The sequence below is a fragment of the Notolabrus celidotus genome, chromosome 16, assembly GCF_009762535.1.
Source record: "Notolabrus celidotus isolate fNotCel1 chromosome 16, fNotCel1.pri, whole genome shotgun sequence".
NCBI lineage: Eukaryota > Metazoa > Chordata > Actinopteri > Labriformes > Labridae > Notolabrus > Notolabrus celidotus.
The window spans coordinates 26,957,332-26,981,075 of NC_048287.1; the positions used below are offsets into that span (position 1 = coordinate 26,957,332).

The following is a 23,744-nucleotide window of genomic DNA, read 5'->3' on the forward strand; positions in this document are numbered from 1 at the left end:
TAAAGATGTCACACCAGTGTGGCTCTTGGCGGAAATTGCAGACCAAATAACAGGGAGTTTGAAGTCCCCAACATGCCAACCAGCACTGTGTGTGTGTGTGTGTGGTGGGATTAAGACAGATGAACAACAAACATCCTCGGGCAAGCAACACGAGCAAACTGCAGACATGGACTTCAGCGGCACCTGGAAAGTTTATTCTGAAGAAAATGTGGTGGATTTCTTAAAAACAATTGGTAAGAATGAATAAACACTTACATTAATTTTTTTTTATGTATGTGATCATCATTTATTGTTTAAAATAATACCCTCAAGGTGCTCCTGACATGATGGTCAAAATGCGGAAGGACAACAAGCCAGTGATTGTGATCGAGCAGAATGGACAAGACTTCACCTGCACCATTAAGACTCCTGTGATCACTAAAGTCCACTCCTTCACCATCGGGAAGGAGACAGAGATGACTGCTGTGGACGGTAGAAAGTTTAAGGTAAATAAGCCTCAAACTGTTTTAAATATTGTCTGTGATTTGTCTCATATCTTTGAATTTAAAAGAATTTGATCTGGATAAAAATATGACAGCTGAACAACAATCAAAATGTAAGATTGCAGATTGACATTTAACCAAATCAACAGATATTCATGGTTGGTGTAGTGTGAGACATTTTTGACAGACATTTTTCGTGTGTTGTGTTGTGTTGACCAGTGCATTGTCAGAGAGGAGAATGGGAAGCTGATCACTGAGTCTGAAAAGTTCACATCAGTCCGTGAGATCCATGGGGACGAGATGATTGAGGTCAGTACGTGGCTTTATTCCTTCCAGACCTCCTCTGTTATGTTACACAATAAAATGTGAGTTTATTATATGAAAGGTTATGTTTCTGTTTCTGCTTTGATGCAGACTATGACTGCTGGCTCTGTGACTTTCATCTCCAAAAGCAAACGGGTCTGATTGACACCTGGAAGCATTTGCGCTCTCTCCCAGTTTCTCAGCTTCCAGCAGAGGTCCATTTGGAAATAACATAAATCAAAAAAAGTCATCATATAATCCTTAATATGAATAAATTGGAGTGATAAAATGAATCTACATGTTTGTTTTTATTGTGCAGTCCACTTTCTTCCACTGTTGCCAGGGGCGTGTCCAGGGTGGCCTAACTGAGGCTCTCACATTGGCAGAAGTGGCCAGTGCATTTACAAATACATAACATTACTCTTTCTGTCTTCACAACATACTTTCATTAAAGTATTGAACAGTTGTTATATTCCTTTTGACTTTAAAAAAACATGACAAAGTGGCATACATCTTCTAGGCTAAATTCTTTAAGGACAAGATGTTTTATTCAAAGTCACATTTGAGGTCACTAATAGAGAAACCTACTGTCAGCCTTTTAACTCAAATTATAGATTTTAACAGATACCCCACCCCTGACAAGGCAAACAGCCAATCATAGTTTAGGATTTTGGGGTGGCCAATTTGGTTTCAAGGGGTGCCAGTGCCACCCTTGGACACCCCTCTGGACACGCCACTGACTGTTGCAGGCTCATTGAGATTTGGGCCTCAACCCTGTAAGACCCACATATAGAAATACTTCAGAAAAAAATTGTTTCACCGTTCATATGTTTTTGAAGGGGGACTCTGATACAGAAATTAAAGGGGTTTTAAATTTTTGATGCTTTAGTAAGTTTTTAGGGATATGTTGTAATATTGCAACGTTGGGCCTAGCTGGGAGCAGAATTTCTGTATTTATACTCACCTTGTTTGGACAAATATACTAAACAAATTAGGTTTTCTTTGCAGTGTTGAGTGCTCATGTTGCCTCATAACAGCTTATGCCATGGATAATAATCATAAAACAATCATATTTTTTTATGAAATCATTTAAAAATTTAAAAAACGAAGATAATACTGTATTTACAAAATTTACAAAATCCCTTCTGGGCATTCAATCAATCAATCAATCAATCAATCAATCAATCAATCAATCAATCAGACTTTATTTATAAAGCGCTTGTCATACAATGACATTGTAACACAAAGTGCTGTACATAACTTAAAAATAGAAGAAATTAAGAAAAAGATCCCACCCCCAGCCCCGACCCCAAACCCACCACATAATCCTAAGGTTAAGAACACAATATGCAACAACAGTAATAAAAACAATAAAAATAAAATAAATAAATAGAATAAAAAAGAAGTTGCTGAACGAACTGAGGAAACGCTCTCATGATATCTTAATGAGGAAACACTGGAGGTAAAATGAGATGTAAAAACTCAAAACAGGAAAATAAAATCACCAAAGTAAAATACATTTCTAAGATAATAAAAGACTAAAATATTAAACCATTAAAATAAAGTGTTCAAAGTCCTAGTGTCCCAGTGTTCATTCAGCTTTGTTCATTTTTCTTAGTTCCCCATCCACACTCCACACCCGTAGGTGGCGGCAGTGCACCTAGAAGTTGTTTGCCAACCGCCAATAAAAATCGAAGAAGAAGAAGAAAGGCGCCTTCTTCTTGCGCATGCGCAACACATTCTTTCGCTGCAGATTTTCCATTCCCCAAAAAATTTCTTCTACTGTGTGAGTGTAACTTTATGGCCAGATACATGAGGCCTCCAAACACGTCTTTGTTTGTCCGAAACATCTCCGATGAGTCAAGGTGAGTCCACTATCTAACGCTGCAAACCACAGATTAGCTTATAATGCTAACTAACTCATATTACGTTGCCTAAGCTAGCTGATGTAGCTTATTAGCTAATGCTAGCCTAGCTATGTTAGGTGTAAGCAGCGTAGAGTGGCGCCTAATGTCATGTTTTTCATTAGCAGCCATGCATTTTAATAATATTAACTATTATACTGTTAATAATATCCTGTTTTGATGAAGCTTTCCATCGCTTTTGAAACTATTCTTTGGTTGCGTCGCTGCTACACGCTGCTCGTGCACGTTCTTCATGTTTATAAATAAGCAACAACTTTAGCTCTTAAAACACATTAACAACACGAGGGGCCCATTTCCGGTTTAAAATTATAATATTTTTTGACAAATGTTTTCTATATTTCCTGTCAAATAATTTCGAGAAAAGTAACTAAAATAAAACTACCTCTTAGTATTTATTTAGCGTGACTTCAAGTCCTTATTTTACTTAAATCTGATTTATTTTGTGTTCAATAAATCAATAAATTAAGCTTGAAGGGTTTTTTAAAACAAAGCCAATTACAGACTATTTTTTTTAAATAGATCAGAAGAACTTAAAAGCTCTGGATGTATTCATTTGGAAAGTGGTTCAGCTGTTTAAACCAGTAAACTTGCAAAGATGATGATCCTAAAAAAAACAATAACAATATATTTTGTTGCTCCAACAAAGCAGATTTAAATAACTCGTAATACTACAGGTTGCTAATATGATTCTATTCTACAGTATGCTGTCACTACTGTGTTGAGTCAGGATGTATATTTAGATACAGACATGTCAGTAATCGTTATCAAAATAACCTGGCCCAGTTGTAATACTGATCAAATTTACTCCAGGATTAATCTCCAAATCGTCCAGCAGATTAAATGTAGAGCAGAGAAAAGTAGGTCAAACAAACATGTTATCTTGAGATTCTAACTTTCTAAACTAAAACTGATTAAAAAAAAAAAAAAAATCTAAGTTCTTCTGATTGTATATTTTCAATTCCTCTCCAGGGTTTTTTTTTAAAAAAGAATGATAAATTCTCTTTTCACCGTGTTAACATAAAGACGCATTAACTCCAGACATGATGGGCTTTAAATACGTATGTAGAAAGAAAGGTTTAATATTTAATATAAATTTAACATGAAGGGCGCAATAATGCTGCAGCTGCTCAGTTGGTTTTATGTTGAAATGCATGTTTTAAAAACATTTAAAAGGACAACTTCCCCCTAAAACACAACCACAAAATATGATACCATCTTAAGAGTAAAAGTTGTTATTGGGGAAACAGCTAGGGTTGCATTGGTGGTAGTTTTCATTTGTTAAGATGAATGTCTCCTGTTTGCATTCACAGGAGTGTCACAATCTCATCACAGGTTGACATCTGATTAATTCTTTGAATTATCTGAAAATCACACACTTCATTTTTGATTCATTTAATCCAGGGACCTGCGATCAATACAAGATCATGGGGTTGACACAATATTTAAAATAGTCATTCCGAATTGAGGTTTACATGGAAAACACGTTTAATCGCCTTTATTGAATTCCGCTTAAAGTCTGGTGGTTGGGAAGGGTTCTGATTGGACAGGGGCGGGCGTGACGTATTTACACTAACCGGAAGAAAACAGACTCCAGTTCCTGCTTCTTTCATTTTTGGTTACAACATGGAAGACCACACAATAAGTACAACTTTCGCTTTTGATTTTCATTATAGTTTCTGAATAAGCAGCTCGACACAAACACACTGCTTCACTTTCGTCAGCTGAGGAGGAGAAGAGAGATAACCCCCGTTTCCACCAAGCGGTTCGTCTCGGTACGGCACGCATTTTGTGGCGTTTCCATTGACTAAAACCGGGACAGGTCCCCAAATTACTGAGCCGTACCGTCCCACTTTTTGGTACCCTTCTGTTGGGGTGCCAGACATACCGATCCGACCCCAGAAGGTGGAGCTAGAAACACTTAAGTCCATTGATCGAAAGAATCGTCACTTCTCATACGACAGCGGTAATACAGAACATCACATACCCTCGCCATGTTTAAATCTCCATTGGACTTCGAGATGGTAACTTTTTTTGTTTGGAAAATGGCATCAAGAAACAGCGTTCCATGGTCGACCAAGGAGGTGCGGACTTTCCTCGCGTTTTTTTTCTTCGTTGAATTTATAAGCGGGGTACACTGTGTCGCGCTGCCATGACGTCACGCTATTACGTAGCTGACGCGGCTTTCGGCTTACACGCCGCCCACCAAGTAGGGCACGGTTGGCTGTGGAAACGCAAACAGGATCAGGTGGGCACATATTCCAGGCTGAAGTAGAGCAGCCGTTGCACTAACCGTTGGCTTTGATTCGCCAAAGTACGGTCACCCGCCTCCCTTCTCCGGTCCTCTATCTCTCTTCTCCTCCTCAGCTGACGAAAGTGAAGCAGTGTGTTTGTGTCGAGCTGCTTATTCAAAACTATAATGAAAATCAAAAGTGAAAGTTGTACTTATTGTGTGGTCTTCCATGTTGTAACCGAAAATGAAAGAAGCAGGAACTGGAGTCTGTTTTCTTCTTGTAAACATAAATACGTCACGCCCGCCCCTGTCCAATCAGAACCCTTCCCAACCACCAGACCTTAAGAGGAATTGAATAAAAACAATTACATGTGTTTTCCATGTAAACCTCAATTCAGAATTACTATTTCCATGTAAACACGAAGGAGAAAACTTTTATTCTGAATTATTTAATTCGGAATTATTATTTCAGAATTAAAAAACATCATGTAACGTGGCCAATGTTTTAGTCTTCTCACAAAAGCCCCTTGAGGAGCGGGTGCTTTAAGTTTGCATCCAGCATGAACATTATCATACTTGTATCAGAAGCCTGTTTCAGTTTCAGTCTAACAAAAACTGTAAATGAATAATATACCACAGAGAAGCCAGTGCAACCTTTAGTAAATAACACAGTAACTACTTTGCTAAGTGGGTCAGATCAGCAGGTAAGTGTTGTTGTGTTTCGGGGTGAACTGTCCCTTTAGCCCTCTCATGAGCGTCTCTCTCAGCTGTTCTTTCTGGTTGATGATGTGGGTAGAGTGATGGTCAGATGAGTCATACTTGTATTTACGGTGTTCAGGCCTGAGGATTTGCGGCGTGAGTTTGGCCGCTATGGGCCGATAGTAGATGTCTACATCCCACTTGACTTCTATACACGTCAATCAAGAGGATTTGCATACATTCAATATCCTTTCCCAATGAGATTTTACTGTCTGTGTTCCTTCTAACCACTCATTTTAATTTCTTTCAGCAGAGAAGATATGCTTTTGTTTATTGCACATACTTTGATTAAATATCTAACGCACATATTTCTCTGTTATTGCTTCAGAAAATGTAAAAGCATCCAGTTGTGGAAACCGGCCACAAAGAGTAACAAAGACCCGTGTAGAGTAGCTGTAAAGACAAGTCACACAGACCTGCAGGATCAGAGGGAGGGGAAAAGATTGAAAAAAGAAAGTAAAGCATGAAGAGGAAAAAGGGAACGGAGACAAAGCTTGGATATGGCGACAAAGAATTGGGAAAAGAAAAGAGTTTTAAGAGGAAAAGGCAAAGCAGGAAAACCCCAAGTCTCTGTGGGAGTCGGTTAAAGAATGTAAAGATCAAGATGAAGTTCAAAGTCAAGCAAAAGGTAACAAGTCTGAATTATTTTGTATCCTCCCAAGACAAATCCACAATCTGACAACAAAATCAGCTTTCCCTGTGATGTCCATGAGATTTTAATCTTAATCAAAGCACTTTAATCCGATATTTGTGTTTGATTTGTGTTTATATTTGTAGTCCTGATCCCCCAGACTATTATTTCATGTGTTTGAAAAGCTTGCTTCATCTTTTATCTCTACAAAAATCAACTGAATGTTTTGTTTGTGTTGCTTGTTTTACCATAATATGTGTAATGTTATGTCCTATTGTGTAAGTGTTTTTTATTTGATGTAACGGCCATGTTGGATTAACGCCCCCTCACTCGTAAATGAATACCTCATCTCTCTGAAATGATGTTTGAATGTGTTCTGTGAGCAAAACATGTTTCTCCTTTGCTCACTTTAACTTGTCGGGAGAGAAAGTAGATGTTTTTTATTTGAGTTTTGTGTGGCCGAGCCAAACATAAGAGAAACCAAAATCCTTAACCAGCCAGCACATTCGAGGATGTGCGAGATGCAGAGGATGCTCTTCACAGCCTGGACAGGAAGTGGGTCTGTGGCCGGCAGATTGAGATCCAGTTCGCCCAGGGAGACCGGAAGAGTAAGTCATATATGTTGGTTTATTTTTTAACAATGTTTAAAGGTGACATATCATGCAAAATCGACTTTTTAATGCCTGAAATATGTGTCCCTGGCATGTCTAGAAACCCCCCGAAACTGAAAAAAATCCATTCTGCCCCTGTTCTGATTTCCCCACCTTTCTGTAAATGTGTGCTGAAACGAGCCGTTTCAGTTTTCAGTGTTTTTCATACGTCGCAACAATATCCGGTCTGTAACAGAAGTCAGAGCTCGGAGCTTGTTCAGCCCATAGACTGTATAAAATACAACTCAACCCCTCCTCTGTTTTTCATTACCTGCACACGTGTGCTAACAAGGAGCTTAGGAGGGAGGCATGCTAGTTGTAGGCTGTCTTAATAAACACAAAGGTCGGTTTTACTCCGCACGTCTGCAGATTTGAAGATCTAGTGGATGAGTTTAGTTTCATGGAAAAGTGCTAGCGCTAGTTAGCATAGCCACATAGCTACATGTTTGTAGCTGTGTACCAAGACACACGTCGACATACTGACAAATAAAACAACAAGAAACACTAAATCTGTGACCAATCCTTCAGAAAGGTCCTGCTGCAGGCGCCTCTCCGTCAGAATCAGATTCTGGATCAGATTCAGAGAGTTGAAGTAACGTGGGTCTGTGAGCAGCCGTGTATATTCAGCCAACATGTAAACATTAGATCAATATGCTGGACAGCCGAGGCCACATCTACTTCCTGAGGGGGCGTGGTCAGAGAGCTCATTCTCATTTAAAGGCACAGACACAGAAAACAGCCTGTTCTGAGCAGGGCTGAAAAAGAGGGTTTACAGGCAGACCAAAATCTGATTTTAAAGTGTTTTTTTGAGCAATACACTTTAAAGACATGTTTTGGGGACCTCTTAGACCAATATATATTGATCAAAAAGAGCATAATATGTCACCTTTAAGAATTGAGGATGTCAGATGTGTAATCTTTTTAGAACTACATTTGAAAATGTAATCACATTTTTAAACACATGTTTAAGATGACATTATTTTACAAAAACAGCAATGCAAAGTATTTCTTACCAGTTTCTTGATTTAGGAATCAAATCAGTGCCACGAAATGTACTTTGTTCAGATTCAGACAACTTTATTGATCCCAAGAAGGTTAATTCATTTATACCTTACCATACAATATTTAACATTTACAACACATCCATCATATATACACGCTACAAGTCGAGTAAAGCACCGGATCTGTACATGAGACCAGAGGGTCTGTGAAGGAAAGCAATACGTCGATTTAGTTTAAATGAAGTGTGATAAATAACAGTAAGATAAGACAATATTTAAAAGATGATATTTTCTTTGTCAAATATTTGAAATTTACATCCCTACAATCAATTCATAGATACTTGATTAATTTAACATTCCTAGTGTGCAGTTATTCCAAGATAAGTGTGGGTGCTCACTGGCGTCCAGTGATCCTGTTAATGTGACAGCAAAGCACTTTAAAGGAGCTCCAGTTTAGTCCCAGTTCTCCCTACATCACAAACACATTGTATTTGAATACATAGTTGAATAGAGAAAATATACACCAGCTCACGTTGTAGTTTACACCTCATAGTAAACAAGTGCAGCAACAACGATGCATAAATGAATGTATATTGATCATGGAGAGTTCAGCAGCAGTTTGTGCTCTCTGTGACTCAATGTATGTTTACTACCAGTGACTCATCGACCGTCTGCAGGAACATCCCGATGCGTCATTGCTCAGCCAGCCACACCAGTCATGGAGGGTTAGCTTGAAGTTAGGGTCTCTGTTTTCAAATGTGCATTCACGCTAATTGTTAACAAGTAGAAAAAAAACAATGGTGCAGCAGATAGATTTCGTAACACAGTAGATATAATGAAATATGAGAAATGGAATTGGTAGACAGGTGGAAGAAGTAAAACGTATTTCTATGTCTGTGAAATGTACCGTTTTGTCCCTGTGATTTCATCATTGTGTTTTATATGATTTATATTTTCATATTTTTTATACTGATTTGGATTTATGTGTCTAAAATAGAAGTTATTGCACAACCACATTTATGCAAAGTAATGCAAATTAATAAAAAGTCCCTTTTATTGTTTTGTTTTATTATTCCTAACAAACAAAAATATGATTATGGCCATAGAATGTACTTAAGTGTATGTCTGCTGTATTGCCTAGTATAGAGATGCACTTTAAATGTCATTTTTAAAGCTCCTCGGGCAGAATGTACTCTGTTACACAATACTGTGTAAGAAATGTTGGATCTTATAGTTTTAGAAAGATGAAAGAGAAAGAAAGTCATTGAAAAAGCTCATCCATTTTCCTCATTTATTCACATCAGCTCCGAATCAGATGAAGACGAAGGAGCGGCGTTCCCCGGGCAGATCCTCTCGATACGACGACTACGATCGAGACGGCAGGCGCAGACGCTCACGCAGCCGCAGCTACGAGCGATACAGATCACGCAGCCCGTCTTGTGATCGCCACCGCAGAAGATCTGAGAGTCCACGGGAGTGAGTTTGTCTCTGATGCATGTTTTGAATGTTGTTGTTTTTTCGTTGCAAAGATGATAACCCTTTTTATTTATTCATTCAGGTCTCGAGGACGCCCGTATAGAAGAGGAGGAAGAAGCAGGAGCCGTGAGGATGACCGGTACAACTCCTTTCTCACATCTTTTTTTTTAATTTTGTATTTCCAGCACATGGCACATAATTCAGATAAAAATCCCATCATAAGTGTCTGAATGGTCTCACCCTGTCTCCTAAGGTACAGACAGAGGCCCCGCAGAGAGTCCAGAGGCAGATCTCGCTCTCGCTCCAAGTCTGCCTCACCACGAGAAAACGTCAACCCGCCGTCGACCTCCCATTACCCCGAAGAAGAAGTGCATCAGACTCACACCCAGTCCCGCTCCAGATCCCGCTCGGCATCAAGATCCCGCTCCCGTTCGCGCTCCAGGTCACGTTCCTGGGCTGGACGCAAATCAGGAGGTCGCTAAAATAAGAGTGTCTTCCCTAGTTCTAACTGTTGATATGTCTGCTGGACCCCGAGATGGTCTCTCCTTTTTTTTTGTTTTGACATGAATGTAACGTCCACTGAACCATCTGGAGAAAGCTTGTTTTCTTCTGCAGCTCCATTTTAAGAATAAAGATGGTCCTTTGCTTGGTTTTATAAAGGTGTTTTGGTGAGATTTCCCTGGTAGGAATAAGAAACAGTCCATTTCTGTGTTTGGTGGTAGATCACCAGGAGGTAGTCCTTTTTTTAATTAAGATTACTGATGTTTTCTTTGTTTTTTCAAACCCTATGCACCCTTTTTTTCCAGGAAAGTAGGAAAAACATTCAGTATTTTAAAAGAACTCAAGCCTGTTGATGAACCAAACCAGCATTACTGTGCATTGTATCCCTTTTACAACCTATCACATACTCTTACTAAAGTGCTTTTCTCCTAAGCAGCAGTTATGTCTGGATTTTCTTACCTTCCTCCACACGCAGGGTTTTCATTCATTTTAAAACATGAAGAGTCATTTTTAAAACCTTTGAAACATTCTTGAAATAGTCTGTCAGATAATCGCCGCACTGTCAGAGCTGCAGGCTGAAATCTGATCTGCTTTACCTCAAACGATATTTTTTCTTAGAAATAAGTAAAGCAGACTTAGAGTTCAAGTTTCCAGAAACAAGAAAACAAAGTCAGAGAACCTGTGTTTGGAAGATTACCAGTAGAAGTATAAAGTATGTGAGTATGGAGGGGGGTAGAATTCACAGAAATGCAGTTGTGCTCCTTAAAAGTGTTCAGTGTTTGTCCACCAGTGACTTTAACCACAAACTGTATAATAATGTTTGTTTTCTTTTCGTGGTGTTTCCTGTACGATCCGACCTTTTAAAAAAACAAAAAAGGTATTTTATTTTTGGAATAAGTCCCAAATTTCTGTTCAGAGAGGCAGAAAAGTTTCTTATCGGTGTTTACGACGGTATTTGATGGTTTCCCGACATGAATCTTGTCACTGCATGTTTTATTCTCTTTGATCTTTAGTAGGCAGAAGCTGTTATTTTGAGTAATAAATGGTTAACATTCAGTAAGAGGAAACGGTGTGTGACTTCAGTTTGTACATCTTGTTTTTTGTGTGAACCTCGGTAGATGGCAGTTTTATTAATGTGCTGCTTCATTTAAAACTCCTGTGAGAACTTTTGAGCTGTATGTGAAACAGACCGGAATGAACATTGATAGCTCTTTATTAGCAACTAAAGTTAACAATCATCAGCATAAAACTTGATCATTTCTAATTTTGAATGTCTGAAATTACTTCTTCTGTGGGGTAGCTGTCAGATGAACTCTGTACATCCTTTTTTAATGTTTTCCTCAACAAATATTAATGAATGATACATTTGACTGATACAAGAAAGTAGAAATATATATATATATATGTTTTCTTATTACAAAACATTAACTTGGGCACCGTTAGTTCGGGTATGCACCCCATGTACAGAGCATAGACTGTATAAAATATGGACGTAGTATCCGTGATGTCAGCCATCTGTCTCTGAAGCGCTGTTTTGAAGCCAATCGTCGGCGGGAGCCATATTGGAAATGCTGAACACAACGGCTGTTTCCGAAACCGCCTACTATACTAGCAGTACGTACTGATTAGGTCAAAATTCAGTATGTAGTAAGCAGTATGTTAACAAGAGCAAAATCTGCTGTAAGCCAAGACTCCCCGGATGTCTACTGATTCAGGAAAAATTCACAGTGTGCAGTGACCAGTCTGCCTTGCGTACTGTTTCCCATAATGCACAGCACTCGTTCTGCTTTTTCTTTTCCTTCTTTTTTGATGGGAGGAAATCCGTTTTTGGGTGCTGTGAAGGTTAATAAATTACATATAAACCACTTCCTAACTTTTTAAATCATAAGTGGATGCTAAATAAGCAGTTTCTCTATCGGCTTCGCCATTGTTTACTTCCGCTTTCTGAAACCGGTCAGTACTGGCCCAGCGTACTGCAAAACAGATCGAACAGAACAGTCATACTACATACTAAATTAAAACGCAGTGTAGTAGGCAATACCTACTGCCTACTACATTAGTAAGTAGTATGTAGCATACATAACTGCTGTTGAGCTAGTGTGAGGTAAAGAGGCGGGCTTTGAGCCTCCTCACCAACAGCTAGTGTTCCCACCTGTCAGTCAAGTCAGCTGGGCCTCGTAATGGGAAACTTGTAATCTCAATATCTTCGAAATTGCCGCGTTATGAAAAAGTTCACCCCCCTACAGTGTGTGCCGATCGAGAAGTGAGCTATCCAGACTACACACATTTATTGAACCAGGCTGTAAACATGTTTATTTCTGCTGTAAAGATTGGCTTTTTTCAATTTGTGTGTATGTGGTTTCTGGTACTTCTGGAGCCTGCCTCAAGCGGACACTCTAGAAGCTGCAGTTTTTAAAACTTCCACATTGGCTTCAATTCTTGTGGCCAGAGGTTGCAGCTTGGTACCGAGGCTATGGTGCTTGTAGTTGCGGTCACGGATTCAGCCCTCTCTGCCACGCACATATCCAGTCTCTCTTCAACTGTTGTATCAAACAAAGGCAAAAACACCCAAAAGTATAACTTAAAAAAAACTAGGGATCAATAAGCGAAGAGATTGGAGAAACCACTTTGTCCACAGGGGGCACCAAACTCTACACAGACAAGTTACAAGAGCTTTAAGGAATCCATGAAGGTTCTCAGTCATCCAGGTCACAGTGATTCAAAGCTTGATCCAAAAAGGAAACTGGACGTCAGCTCAACCCAGCTGCCTTTTTAGATCAAGCTTTAAACAATCAAGGAGAAGAAAATGAATGAAGTTGTGACTGAGTCACCCAAGTCCAGTAAGTGTTTGAGAACTCAGTAAAAGTTAATCTGCATGAGACCAGTTAAAGTTAAAGGTTAAAGTCAGTCCAGCCACGCTCATTGATTTCCTTTTAATGGATCAGCAGCTGCGAGGACCAACTTAGATTAGATTCGCAGAGAAGAAGCAACCATGTGTGAAATCGGACGTGCCCCATTGATCTGAGTATTGGGGAAAAAAACTAAACATTGATTAAACCAGCACAGCGGCCCCATGAGGTAAGAGTAGCTGGTATGAGCTGCAGTAACAGACTGAAAAGAGCTAACACTTCATATACTAAAAGATATGACAGGTGTGATTACAGAAGGGATGAAGATGATGTGACAGTGTGTCAAGGTGGGTGTGCAGAATTGTATAAATTTAGGTAGTAATGCACAGCACCTCTGAACCCTAGCTTCTTCATCTGTTTTCACACCACATGATAATCTGTGTAAGGTCTGTGTAAGGTAAATCAAAGTTCTGTAAATCCCAATCAGCCAGTTGTCTCTGTGAGCAAACATAGCGGGATTAAATTGTAAATGCACTAACCTGCCTTTCCTATCCTTACTTATGAACAGACCTCAAGACACTTGAACTCCTTCACCTGAGGTATAGAGACTCACTTCCCACCCAGAGGAAGCAATGCACTGTTTCCCAGCAGAGAAAATGGCCTCAGACTTAGAGGCGTTGACTCTCATCCCAGCTCCAAACTGCACAAATACCTGTTTGAGGTCCAGCCTGATGAAGTTAATGGAATCACATCATCTGCAAAAACCAGAGATGGAATTCATAGGCATCCAAACTGGACACCCTGCGCCTTGAGATTCTGTCTGTGAAGATCCCAAGTAAAATTAGTGACAAGAGAAAACCCTGGTGTATCCCAAAACACACACCAGGAACATGTCTGACTTTGTTCCATGTATGCAACCACAGGTCTCACTTCTGGTCTTACATGGACCAGATAGCTCGAAGTTTTGGTAGAATACCCCAATCAGCCAAAGCAACTTTGACAAGAGCCAGTTTGTGATGGTTAGATGACTTGGTCAGAGCAATCAAAATTACCGGATGGAAAATGGTGAAACATCTGGTTCATGAGCAGCCAAGGCTCATTGATGCTGGTTCTTGTGGTCTAATTCAACTAAAGAGCTACTTTGTTTTGTTCTTGGTAAAAGTGTTTCGCTGTAATTTAGTTTTATGAAATGTAAAAATGTTTTCCAAAATGTAAATTTGTCTCCAACTTTGCAAAAGTGTTTCATCTTTTGCAAATTTGTTTTGTCATTCAGGGCCACCGTACATAGAAGTCCAACTTCATAACTTACAAGATCTGGATCAGGATCTGCTCTTAACATTTTGGTGGCAGATACAGTGGCACTCCCTCAGGGGTCTAGTGGAGTCCATGCCTCTTCAGATCAGGTCTGTTTCAGCCCTGATCTGCATGATTTCAGGCTCGCAGTCATCATGTAAGACAAGAAAACTGTTAAATCTTTGCTACCAAGCCATGACATGTGCATGAATAAAAGGGCTAAGAATGTTTCTATAGCTGAAAGTTAATGTAAATAAGGACAGGACTGTTTCAGCTGAGGTTAAATCAGGTTATTGATCCACTCCAGAGACTGTTTATGGTATGCATTTTGCTCCACCATCACAGGACTCTCTCATGAGTCGTACCAACCCAGTGCACGGTTTCTGACCTTTTAACCATTTTGTGAATTCAAAGGATCAAACAAGTTCAGGGTCCTCTGAGTCCACCCACAATCAGGCGTCAAAACGATTGAATATTTTGCAACACATTTCACCCCTGACCACTGGCAGGGGGCTGGCAGTGAGTCCATCACACACTGCTGCAAGGGAAATGGCACCAGAGCACGGCAACAGCATCGATTGTTCTCTCTCTGGTTCTCACTTCTGGACAGCTAAAGCCAGCAGGGATCATTTCTTTATGTCCAGTTTTCACCAACAGTGTGGACTAAAATCTCTCCCTGTGTGTTCTTATTTTATCCTTTCTTCTTTTTGAGAGAGAGTGAGAGGAAAAGGATAAAGGATGTGATTGTGTGATTGTGTTCAGCAGCATCAGCAGCATCGTAGCAGAAGGCCTTGATTGTGCAATTCTACATCCAAGATGAAAGGTAAGTCAACGTTTTAAGTATAAACATGATAGTTTTGAATATGTGAGTAATTTAACTACAAAATAACAGTCGGACATCTCTATATCAGGTCAACCTGGTGTTCTTGTATGATCTGTTGTAAGTTCAAATGAGTTCTCCATTTAACACATCACAGTTTGATATCTCTTTTATTGTTTGTTATTAATGTTGACATTGAATTTCCAAATGTACGAATATTTTAGAGGGCATCTGATTAAGATCATCACTTAATACTGGGTGGAAGGTTTTTTTTCTTGTACGATTATATTTTTATTTCCATGTGTATGTATGTATGTATGTATGTATGTATGTATGTATGTATGTATGTATGTATGTATATGTATGTATATGTATGTATGTATGTATATGGGTGTATCTGGATATATATGGATGTATATTTGTTTTTTTTGTGTTTTTTTTATACTTATTGCTCTTTTATCTTTTTCAATTATTAATTTTTTGATATTCACCTACTCATCGTATTGTAATTTCACTATTCTTTATTTTCCTGTTTGAGTACTTGTCAATCTTTTATTTTAAGTTATTATCACATATTATTGGCTTTTAAAAAAAAAAATTATTCAATTACTTAATATGTTTCTTATACAAAAACGTCACTTTCTTGAATTGTTTGCATTGATCTTTTTTTTGTAATGTGTCAAAATCTAAATAAAAAGATCTTTGAAAAAAAAAAAAAATACTGGGTGGAAAGGTCACATCACAACCCCTTATGCAATAATCAAACACTATCAGATCAGTCATGTAGTACTTAGATAAGTGTGTAAAGAGATAAGGGCCCCAATTTAACCAGTTAAAGTCTTTGTATGATTTGCAGTCTTGTTCTTGGCAGTACTGGGAATAGAACGTAGATCATTTCACCAAGTGAAAATGTGCAAACTAAATTAAAGTATAGTCCAGAAAGTGTAAAAAGTGTACTCACCAGGCCGTAAATGGTTAATTCACAGTATATTGATAGACATATAAGTATTGCAGTGTATTAAAATGGGAAATTGCTTCATAGAAAGCGTTTAATGACCGTGCAGATAGTGGAAGAACAGCTAGGACAGCTAACAGAAGTGACTGTGTAAGAAATCAAAGATCATCTGCAAATCACTCCTCTCTGTTAGAGCGACAACTTAAATCTCATTACAGAGTAAAATCAGAGAGGGCTGTAGTCTCTGGATCACACTTAAACACATAAAGCCACATGAGGTCTGTTTTATAACGCTGTAGTGTTCTAATGTTGTGTGGGTGCAGCTGTTTTAAAGTGAAGTGCATTCAGCTTTCAGTATTTTCATCATATTGTCGATGCTATCATGCGTGGTACATGCTGTGAAGTGATTCTGCATTACTGTAAAGTTGTTTTTATAGCATCAGGCTTTCAGTTTTTAATATTGTGCAGTTTTTGTCACTAAGAAGGTACGTCATGTTGTTGTACAGTGATTATGTACTGTTGTGTAGCTGTTTTTGTAGTGTACTGTTTTTTTTAGCAGAGGCGTTGTCTGTCTGCTACACAGGGACTACTAAATTAGCTTATAGCAAACTGGTTAGCTAAATGGCTGCACACGCTCCCTGTTGAACTAAACAATCCCACTCAGCTCAAATCTTGATTACATCTAAATGTCTGTATCAATATTGTTTCTTATTGTGTGTTTTTAAAACATATATCTTAGTTGAATTATAAATCTCTCTAAAAGCCTCACTGATATCAATCTCAGCTTTAAGTCTTTACATTTTGTCAGGTGGTTAACATCATAAAGCACTGTGAGGGAGTTATTTGTTTTCATGTTAAGGTGTAAAGACTGACAGCTGGAGACACTTTAATGATCCTTCTCTCAACTAACATTTATGACATCTATGATTTTATGAATTATTCAACGTTTTCCTTCTTGAAAGGTAGTTAAGCAGGATTAGTATTCTGTGTAAAAAGATAATTTTGGTTTGTGTTTGAGCATTGTGGGTTGATTAGTGAGAGCAGTAGGAGACTGGAGAGTTACTGGTTCAAGTCCTGCTTTGAAACAAAGTATGTAAGTTGGGATAATTGCTGGAGAGGTGGTTTACTTCCTGGGCACTGCCAAAGTGTCATTGAGCAAGGTACAGGACGGGGCGCTCGTTCGTGTGCAGCTCTCTCATTCTGACATCTCTGCATCAGAGCGTGTCCACAGGATCCAAACATTTTAGCCTGAGTTAAAAAACAGTGACAAAATTGAATTTCCCCTCGAGGATCAAAAAAAGCATGTCTTCTTCCATATCAGGGTTACCAGTTACTAGGACTTGAGCTTCAGGGGAGCTTTCCTGGATCATACATAACCCTTAAATAATGAATCTTCAATCTCAATAGACCGCTTTCAACATAAACCGCCAACTGTGGCCTCAAACACATCTATACTCAAGTTACATTTGCAAGAATCCCTTTCTGTTGTGACTTGACTGACGTGCCCTGACAGTGACGATGATTGAAGTGCAGAGAGAACAATTTAAAGCAAAGACAGAAATGACAAAATTCTCTCAGTATCTTAAGGAAGAATAGTTTTCATAGATGCGCCCCATGTTTCTTTGTTTGTTATTTTGGGGAAAGATTTAGAAGGTAGCTGTTTAACCTCTTGGAGTGATTTTCAGCTCTAAGGTCGTTGTTGTTTCGTAAATTAGACACTAGTTGTATCTTTTCATATAAGCTTCGTCTTAGCCATGATATTCTGCGCTGGGCTGAAAACATTTTTCCAAGTGGGTATGTTGTTTAATACGTTTAGCAAACACTGGTTTCTGTTATGTGTTATGTAATAAAATGTTGGCATATTTAAAACACCCAAACATCTCTATTAGACTCAAAACTCTGTGGTCTAAGCTCTGTGGTCTAAGCTCTGTTAGCAATCCTGACTTCTTTCATCATCTTTCACAGAACTCCTGAAGTAAAAAATGGGAGACTGGAACTTCCTTGGAGGGATTTTGGAGGAGGTGCATATCCACTCCACCATGGTGGGAAAGATCTGGCTCACCATCCTGTTCATATTCCGGATGTTGGTGCTGGGTGTCGCAGCAGAGGACGTCTGGAACGACGAGCAGTCCGACTTTGTTTGCAACACAGACCAGCCTGGTTGCCGCAACGTATGCTACGACGAGGCCTTCCCCATCTCCCTCATCCGCTACTGGGTGCTGCAGGTGATATTTGTCTCCTCCCCCTCCCTAGTGTACATGGGACACGCCATCTACCAGCTGCGAGCTCTGGAGAAGGAGCGCCACTGCAAGAAGGTGGCTCTCCGTCGGGAGCTGGAGGCCGTGGATGTGGAACTGGTGGAAGCCAGGAGGAGGATCGAGAAGGAGATAAGGCAACTGGAGCAGGGGAGGCTCAACAAAGCTCCACTGAGGGGATCTCTGTTGTGTACTTATGTGGCCCACATTGTCACCCGCTCTGTGGTGGAGGTCAGCTTCATGATTTGTCAGTATGTGATGTATGGACATCGTCTGAGTCCTCTTTACAAGTGTGCAAGGGAGCCCTGCCCGAATGTGGTGGACTGCTTCGTCTCCAGGCCCACAGAGAAAACTGTTTTTATGATGTTCATGCAAGCAATCGCCTGTATCTCGCTCTTCCTCAGCCTTCTGGAGATTATACACCTGGGATTCAAGAAGATCAAGAGGGGAATCCTGGACTACTACCCCCACCTGAAGGACGATCTTGATGATTTATACGTCAACAAGTCTAAAAAGAATTCAGTTGTGCATCAGGTTGGTGTGGGCACAACTGTGAGTCGCAAGACCACAATCCCCACAGCCCCATGTGGATACACGTTACTACTGGAGAAGCAGGGCAATGGACCTAACTACCCTCTTCTCAATGCCTCCTCTGCATTCATCCCAATACAAGGAGACCCTGGAGCAAAACCAGAGAGCCACAAGGACATCAAGGAGGGAGTGCCGAGCCCCACAGAGCAAAACAGCAACTCCAATAACACCAGCAGCGACACGTATTCTCCTCCTGCAGACAAACAGGACGAGCCAGAGGAACAGTCCCAACATGAGGACATGGACTGTGGGAGCTCCGAGTATCCCACCCTCCCTGTAGCCGACACCTCCTCCTGTGCAGCTGGCTTTCCCAGGAAGTCCCGCAGGGTCAGTCCACCGTGGAACCACTCCACTCTGGTGGAGGGGAACGGCTCGGACAGCGGGGATTCGTACCACGGGAGAGACAGTATGAAGCTCCGGAGCAGCTGTGTCGGCCCTCGAGCAAGGGTTCTCTCTAAATCAGACATTAAGCGGCCTAGCAGGTCTCAGAGCCCGGACTCTGCAGGGGAGCTGAGTTCAGCGTCTCGACACAGCCGGGAAAGCAACAGCCCTACAACCTCCTCCCCAAACCGCAAAGTATCGGCGGCGAGCAGCACCAGCAGCAGACGAGCTCCAACTGACCTGCAGATATAGACCGAAGACTGAGTGCTGACAGTGTGGCAGCAGAAACTCTCAAGGAGCTTTGTTTGGGTCGAACATTTTAAGCTCTTTAAAAGACAAGGAAATAATCCCACATGCCTTTGTTACTTACTGCAATGACCCCAAAAGAGCAGCCTTTTTCAGCAATCAAACATCCACATTTTCATTAAACTGGTGTTCAGACCACAATGGACTGTTTCTCTCCTTTAATTTCCAGGTCTGATGAGCTTATAATGATTTTGATGTTCGCAGCAGCTCTGTTAAAATGATGGGAGGGGAATGGAAAACATACTCACAGATCTATAATGTTGTTTTAGGTCATGTAGTGCTGTTATGCAACCAGACACTTTCATAACGGCTCTACTGTCTGAAATAATTCAACTCTATGTTCCAACACATCTCAAAATCCTTCAGCAACACAAAATAAAAACACTCGTTCTGGATGTTTCTGTCAAAACTGAAAATGAATTCTAAATATCTCTGTGTGAAAAAACGTTCACTTTAATTGTGTTTTCTAAGAGACTTTAATTTTTCATCAGGCACATGAGCGACCTCTGAATTATTGTTTTGTATGAAAATAATTTTTTTTTACTTATTGCTTTCTCATAATATCAATTTTAACGTCTTAAGACCAGCCTAAAATGTTATGTTAAGTATTTATTTCAATGAGTGTGAGTATGGAAGCAGTTTTCATTGGAACTGCAGTATCTCACAAAAGTGAGTACACCTCTCACATTTCTTCTAAAGATGATGCACAAGAAAGCCTGCAAACGGTGGACTAAAGACAGCAGACTAAGGACATGGACTACTGGAACCATGTCTTGTGGTCTGATGAGACCAAGATAAACTTATTTGGTTCAGATTGTGTCAAGCGTGTGTGGCGGCGCCCAGGTGAGGAGTACAAAGACAAGTGTATCTTGCCTCCACTCAAGCATGGTGGTGGGAGTGTCATGGTCTGGGTCTGCATGAGTGCTGCCGGCACTGGGGAGCTACAGTTCATGGAGGGAACCATGAATGCCAACATGTACTGTGACATACTGCAGCAGAGCATGATCCCCTCCCTTCGGAAACCGGGCCGCACCTCCAAGACGGCCACTGCCTTGCTAAAGAAGCTGAGGGTAAAGGTGATGGAGTGTCCAAGCATGTCTCCAGACCTAAACCCTATTGAGCTTCTGTGGGGCATCCTCAAACGGAAGGTGGAGGAGCCAAGGTCTCTAACATCCACCAGCTCTGTGATGTCGTCATGGAGGAGTGGAAGAGGATTCCAGTGGCAACCTGTGAAGCTCTGGTGAACTCCATGCCCAAGAGGGTTAAGGCAGTGCTGGAAAATAATGGTGGCCACAGAAAATATTGACACTTTGGGCCCAATTTGGACATTTTCACTTAAGGTTGTACTCACTTTTGTTGCCAGTGATTTAGAAATGAATGCCTGTGTGTTGAGTTATTTTGAGGGGACAGTAAATGTACACTGTTATTCAAGCTGTACACTGACTACTTTACATTGTATGAAAGTGTAATTTCTTCAGAGTTGTCCCATGAAAAGATATAATTTAATATGAGAAGAAATATGAGGGGTGTGCTCACTTTTGCAAGATACTGTATGTCTATGTAGATCAAGAGAAAGACGGATGCCAAATACAGTTTTCTAACAAAGCAGAAATTCCTTTCCTGTCATATAACAAAAAAAAAACCATTTAGATAACAATAAACATAAACATATTCTTAAAAAGTGTCATTTCTAATTGATTTCTTTTCTTCCTGCATATTGTAAGGTAAAGCTTGTCCTACTCTGCGGCTCCATCCTCAGGCAGTGGCTCATACTGCATCAGCTGGAAAGAGAGATTAAAGCAGAGGTCAGAGGTTACAGAGTGAGACTCAAACTGGTTATTTGTGCACTTCAGACAGAAACATAAGCAGCTTTTCACCTTGTTTTTCAGCTTAACGTTCTCCTGCTTGAGCTGGTCGATTTCCTCTTGTAGATCAGTCAGTTCCTCTTGTAGATCAGTCAGTTTCTCTTGTAGAGCAGTCAGTTTCTCTTGTAGATCAGTCAGTTTCTCTTGTAGATCAGTCAGTTTCTCTTGTAGATCAGTCAGTTTCTCTTGTAGATCATTCAGTTTCTCTTGTAGATCAGTCAGTTTCTCTTGTAGAGCAGTCAGTTTCTCTTGTACATCAGTCAGTTCCTTGTGATCGACCATTCCGAGTTGGAGCTTTATAAAACTGTGCATGTGGTTAAGGTCAGAGCTCCATCATTATAGCAAAGACTACTTCAGCCAGCTTCCTGAGCTTCCTGAGCACTTGGTCGTGTCTCCATCTGAAACGACCTTGTGCCAGTGCAGTTTTGCAGCCTGACAGAATGTGCTTGAGGGAGGCATTGATGGTTCCACAGAGATCACAGGTTTGTTCCATCCCAAGCCACTGGTGGAGGTTCCGAGGGGAGGGAAGGGTGTCATATGTTGCTCTGATGAGGAAACTGAGGCGAGCCTGTGGCAGTTTCCACACATCAGCCCAGCTGATTTTACGATTCGAGACTCCTTCCCATGTCGTCCAGCGCCCCTGCTGTCCCTGTGCCACAGCCTGTATGCTGAAACTCGCCTGCTCCATTCTGGTGACTTCAGAGACCACCAGATCCTTCCTCTCCTTCTTGCCTGCCTTGGACCACATGCTGGGTGCGTCGCCCCATCCAAGGCCTCCCCTTCCTGTCTGGACTCTGCCCACAACTTCTTGGTGCTGCAGCCTGCTCATCGCCTTCTGCACCTCTTCCTCCCCCTTCCATTTCCTTCCAGTATCCACTCGGACATGTGCCTCCCTCACTGCCATGTCGGAGGACTCCCCTAGCTCCATTACAAGCCTAGCCTTCTCCTGCCTGTACCCGAGGGTGATGGATTTTAGGGGTAGGTGCAGAGAGTTCCATCCGTACAGGCCTGCTGCAGAAAAGCAACGTGGGAGCCCTAGCCATTTGCGGATGAAGACGTTGGCTTTTGCATCCATCCTGCTTACAGCCGATGAGGTGACTTCACTCAGCTTCAGGGGCCACATTACTCTTGGGTACAAGGTGAAGTTGTAACACCACACCTTGTATTTTCCAGGTAGAGGGCTGGAATCGATCTTGGCCAGGTCGTGGAAAGCACATCTTTCCACAAAGCATTAACACACTAGTATGAATCATTCTCTAAGATGGATTTACACACTAATAGAAAACACCCAATCACATATTTCAGGCTGTATCTGAGGCAATACTGCAATTCTTACTGGAACCACACTTAAAACGATTGTGATTTGTTTCCTTCTGGACACGTGTAAAGCAAAAATGATGCACGCTCCCTGCAAACTGTACTAATCTTCCTTCTTATGAACTATTTGTAGATTGTGATGATCAGGTGTCAGGGATGATAGCAGAATATCCAAAGTGCAATCCTTTAGTTAACTTAGAAAAATACAACTTTGGTTGTTCGGGTTATCTCACAGTCTCACACTGGATTTCAACATTCACACTTTAGTGTCCTCTAGAAAAATCAATGCTCAACTATCCAGATGTCTTTTTATCCCTAACATTATAACACACACAAGTCAAACATTCCCCAAATCCTTCCAAAGGGGAAACCAGGTGCTAAATATTGGCTTGCTGATATGCCTCTCAGTGATAATACACAGCCCAATAAGCAGTCTTATCTCCAGACGGTGAAACAAACACAGACAGGATAGGAGATATTGGTGTCCTGTTCTCACTTGTAAGCCATTAGCCTGGTTTGTTGTCACATTAACTGGTTTACGTGTTGTGGAAAACTTTAAGTGGAAAAGGTTGATTCTGTCCCATCACCAGGTTCACCTAAAAGGGGCAATAGTTCTTACCTATGTTGTTATATGAGGAAGACCCTCACCACCCCCTTTTTTCAGAGTTTAGACTTTTGCCAACAGGGAGGAGGTTCACTTACACTAGGAGGGCTAGATCGAACGGATATCTTAGATCATTTGTGCCCTCAGCTGTTGGGCTTTTAAACAAGCTGTAGGACCTTACCTTGGTCTCATGCACAAGAAGAATGATGTCATCCACGGGGGTTAAGTTATATGGATATGCACTTGAATTGATTTGTGAACTTGTGTGTATTGCTTGTATATATAGGATGTGTGGACTGCTGTTGCGACACAAATTGCCCCATGGGGACAATAAAGATTTTCTAATCTAATCTAATCTAATCTAATCTAATCTAATCTAATCTAATCTAATCTAATCTAATGTGTATATTTGTATGTATATGTGTGTATGTGTATGTGTATGTGTATGTGTATATTATATTATATGTATATATTTTTTCTTATATTTTCCCACTATAATAACAGCCGAAACATGAATAGAAATTTGAAATGAAATGTCCCCTTGTCCCAG

The 23,744-nt window shown here is 40.5% G+C and overlaps 3 protein-coding genes across 4 annotated transcripts; all 3 read left to right on the top strand.

The window, feature by feature from the left end:
- The first annotated feature begins 17 nt into the window (after window positions 1-17).
- Window positions 18-1,078, top strand: LOC117828196 (fatty acid-binding protein, liver-like). The gene is made up of 4 exons (XM_034705212.1): window positions 18-233; window positions 313-485; window positions 702-791; window positions 897-1,078. Exons 1-4 carry the CDS (start codon window positions 167-169, stop codon window positions 945-947), a joined length of 381 nt encoding a protein of 126 aa, XP_034561103.1. The 5' UTR covers window positions 18-166; the 3' UTR covers window positions 948-1,078.
- A 1,404-nt stretch (window positions 1,079-2,482) lies between these two features.
- LOC117827858 (serine/arginine-rich splicing factor 10-like) lies at window positions 2,483-11,025 on the top strand. 2 transcript variants are annotated; one of them, XM_034704681.1, is made up of 6 exons: window positions 2,483-2,650; window positions 5,779-5,883; window positions 6,835-6,938; window positions 9,286-9,457; window positions 9,540-9,596; window positions 9,717-11,025. In XM_034704681.1, exons 1-6 carry the CDS (start codon window positions 2,586-2,588, stop codon window positions 9,937-9,939), a joined length of 726 nt encoding a protein of 241 aa, XP_034560572.1. In that variant the 5' UTR covers window positions 2,483-2,585; the 3' UTR covers window positions 9,940-11,025. The 2 variants fall into 2 exon arrangements, with proteins under 2 accessions (XP_034560572.1, XP_034560571.1); XM_034704680.1 differs by having other exon boundaries at window positions 2,484-2,650; window positions 9,711-11,025.
- Window positions 11,026-14,068: 3,043 nt separating this feature from the next.
- Window positions 14,069-19,549, top strand: LOC117828100 (gap junction alpha-9 protein-like). Its single transcript, XM_034705094.1, has 3 exons — window positions 14,069-14,210; window positions 14,863-14,923; window positions 17,841-19,549. The coding sequence occupies exon 3, from the start codon at window positions 17,858-17,860 to the stop codon at window positions 19,352-19,354; it is 1,497 nt and encodes a 498-aa protein (XP_034560985.1). The 5' UTR covers window positions 14,069-14,210; window positions 14,863-14,923; window positions 17,841-17,857; the 3' UTR covers window positions 19,355-19,549.
- Window positions 19,550-23,744: the final 4,195 nt, after the last annotated feature.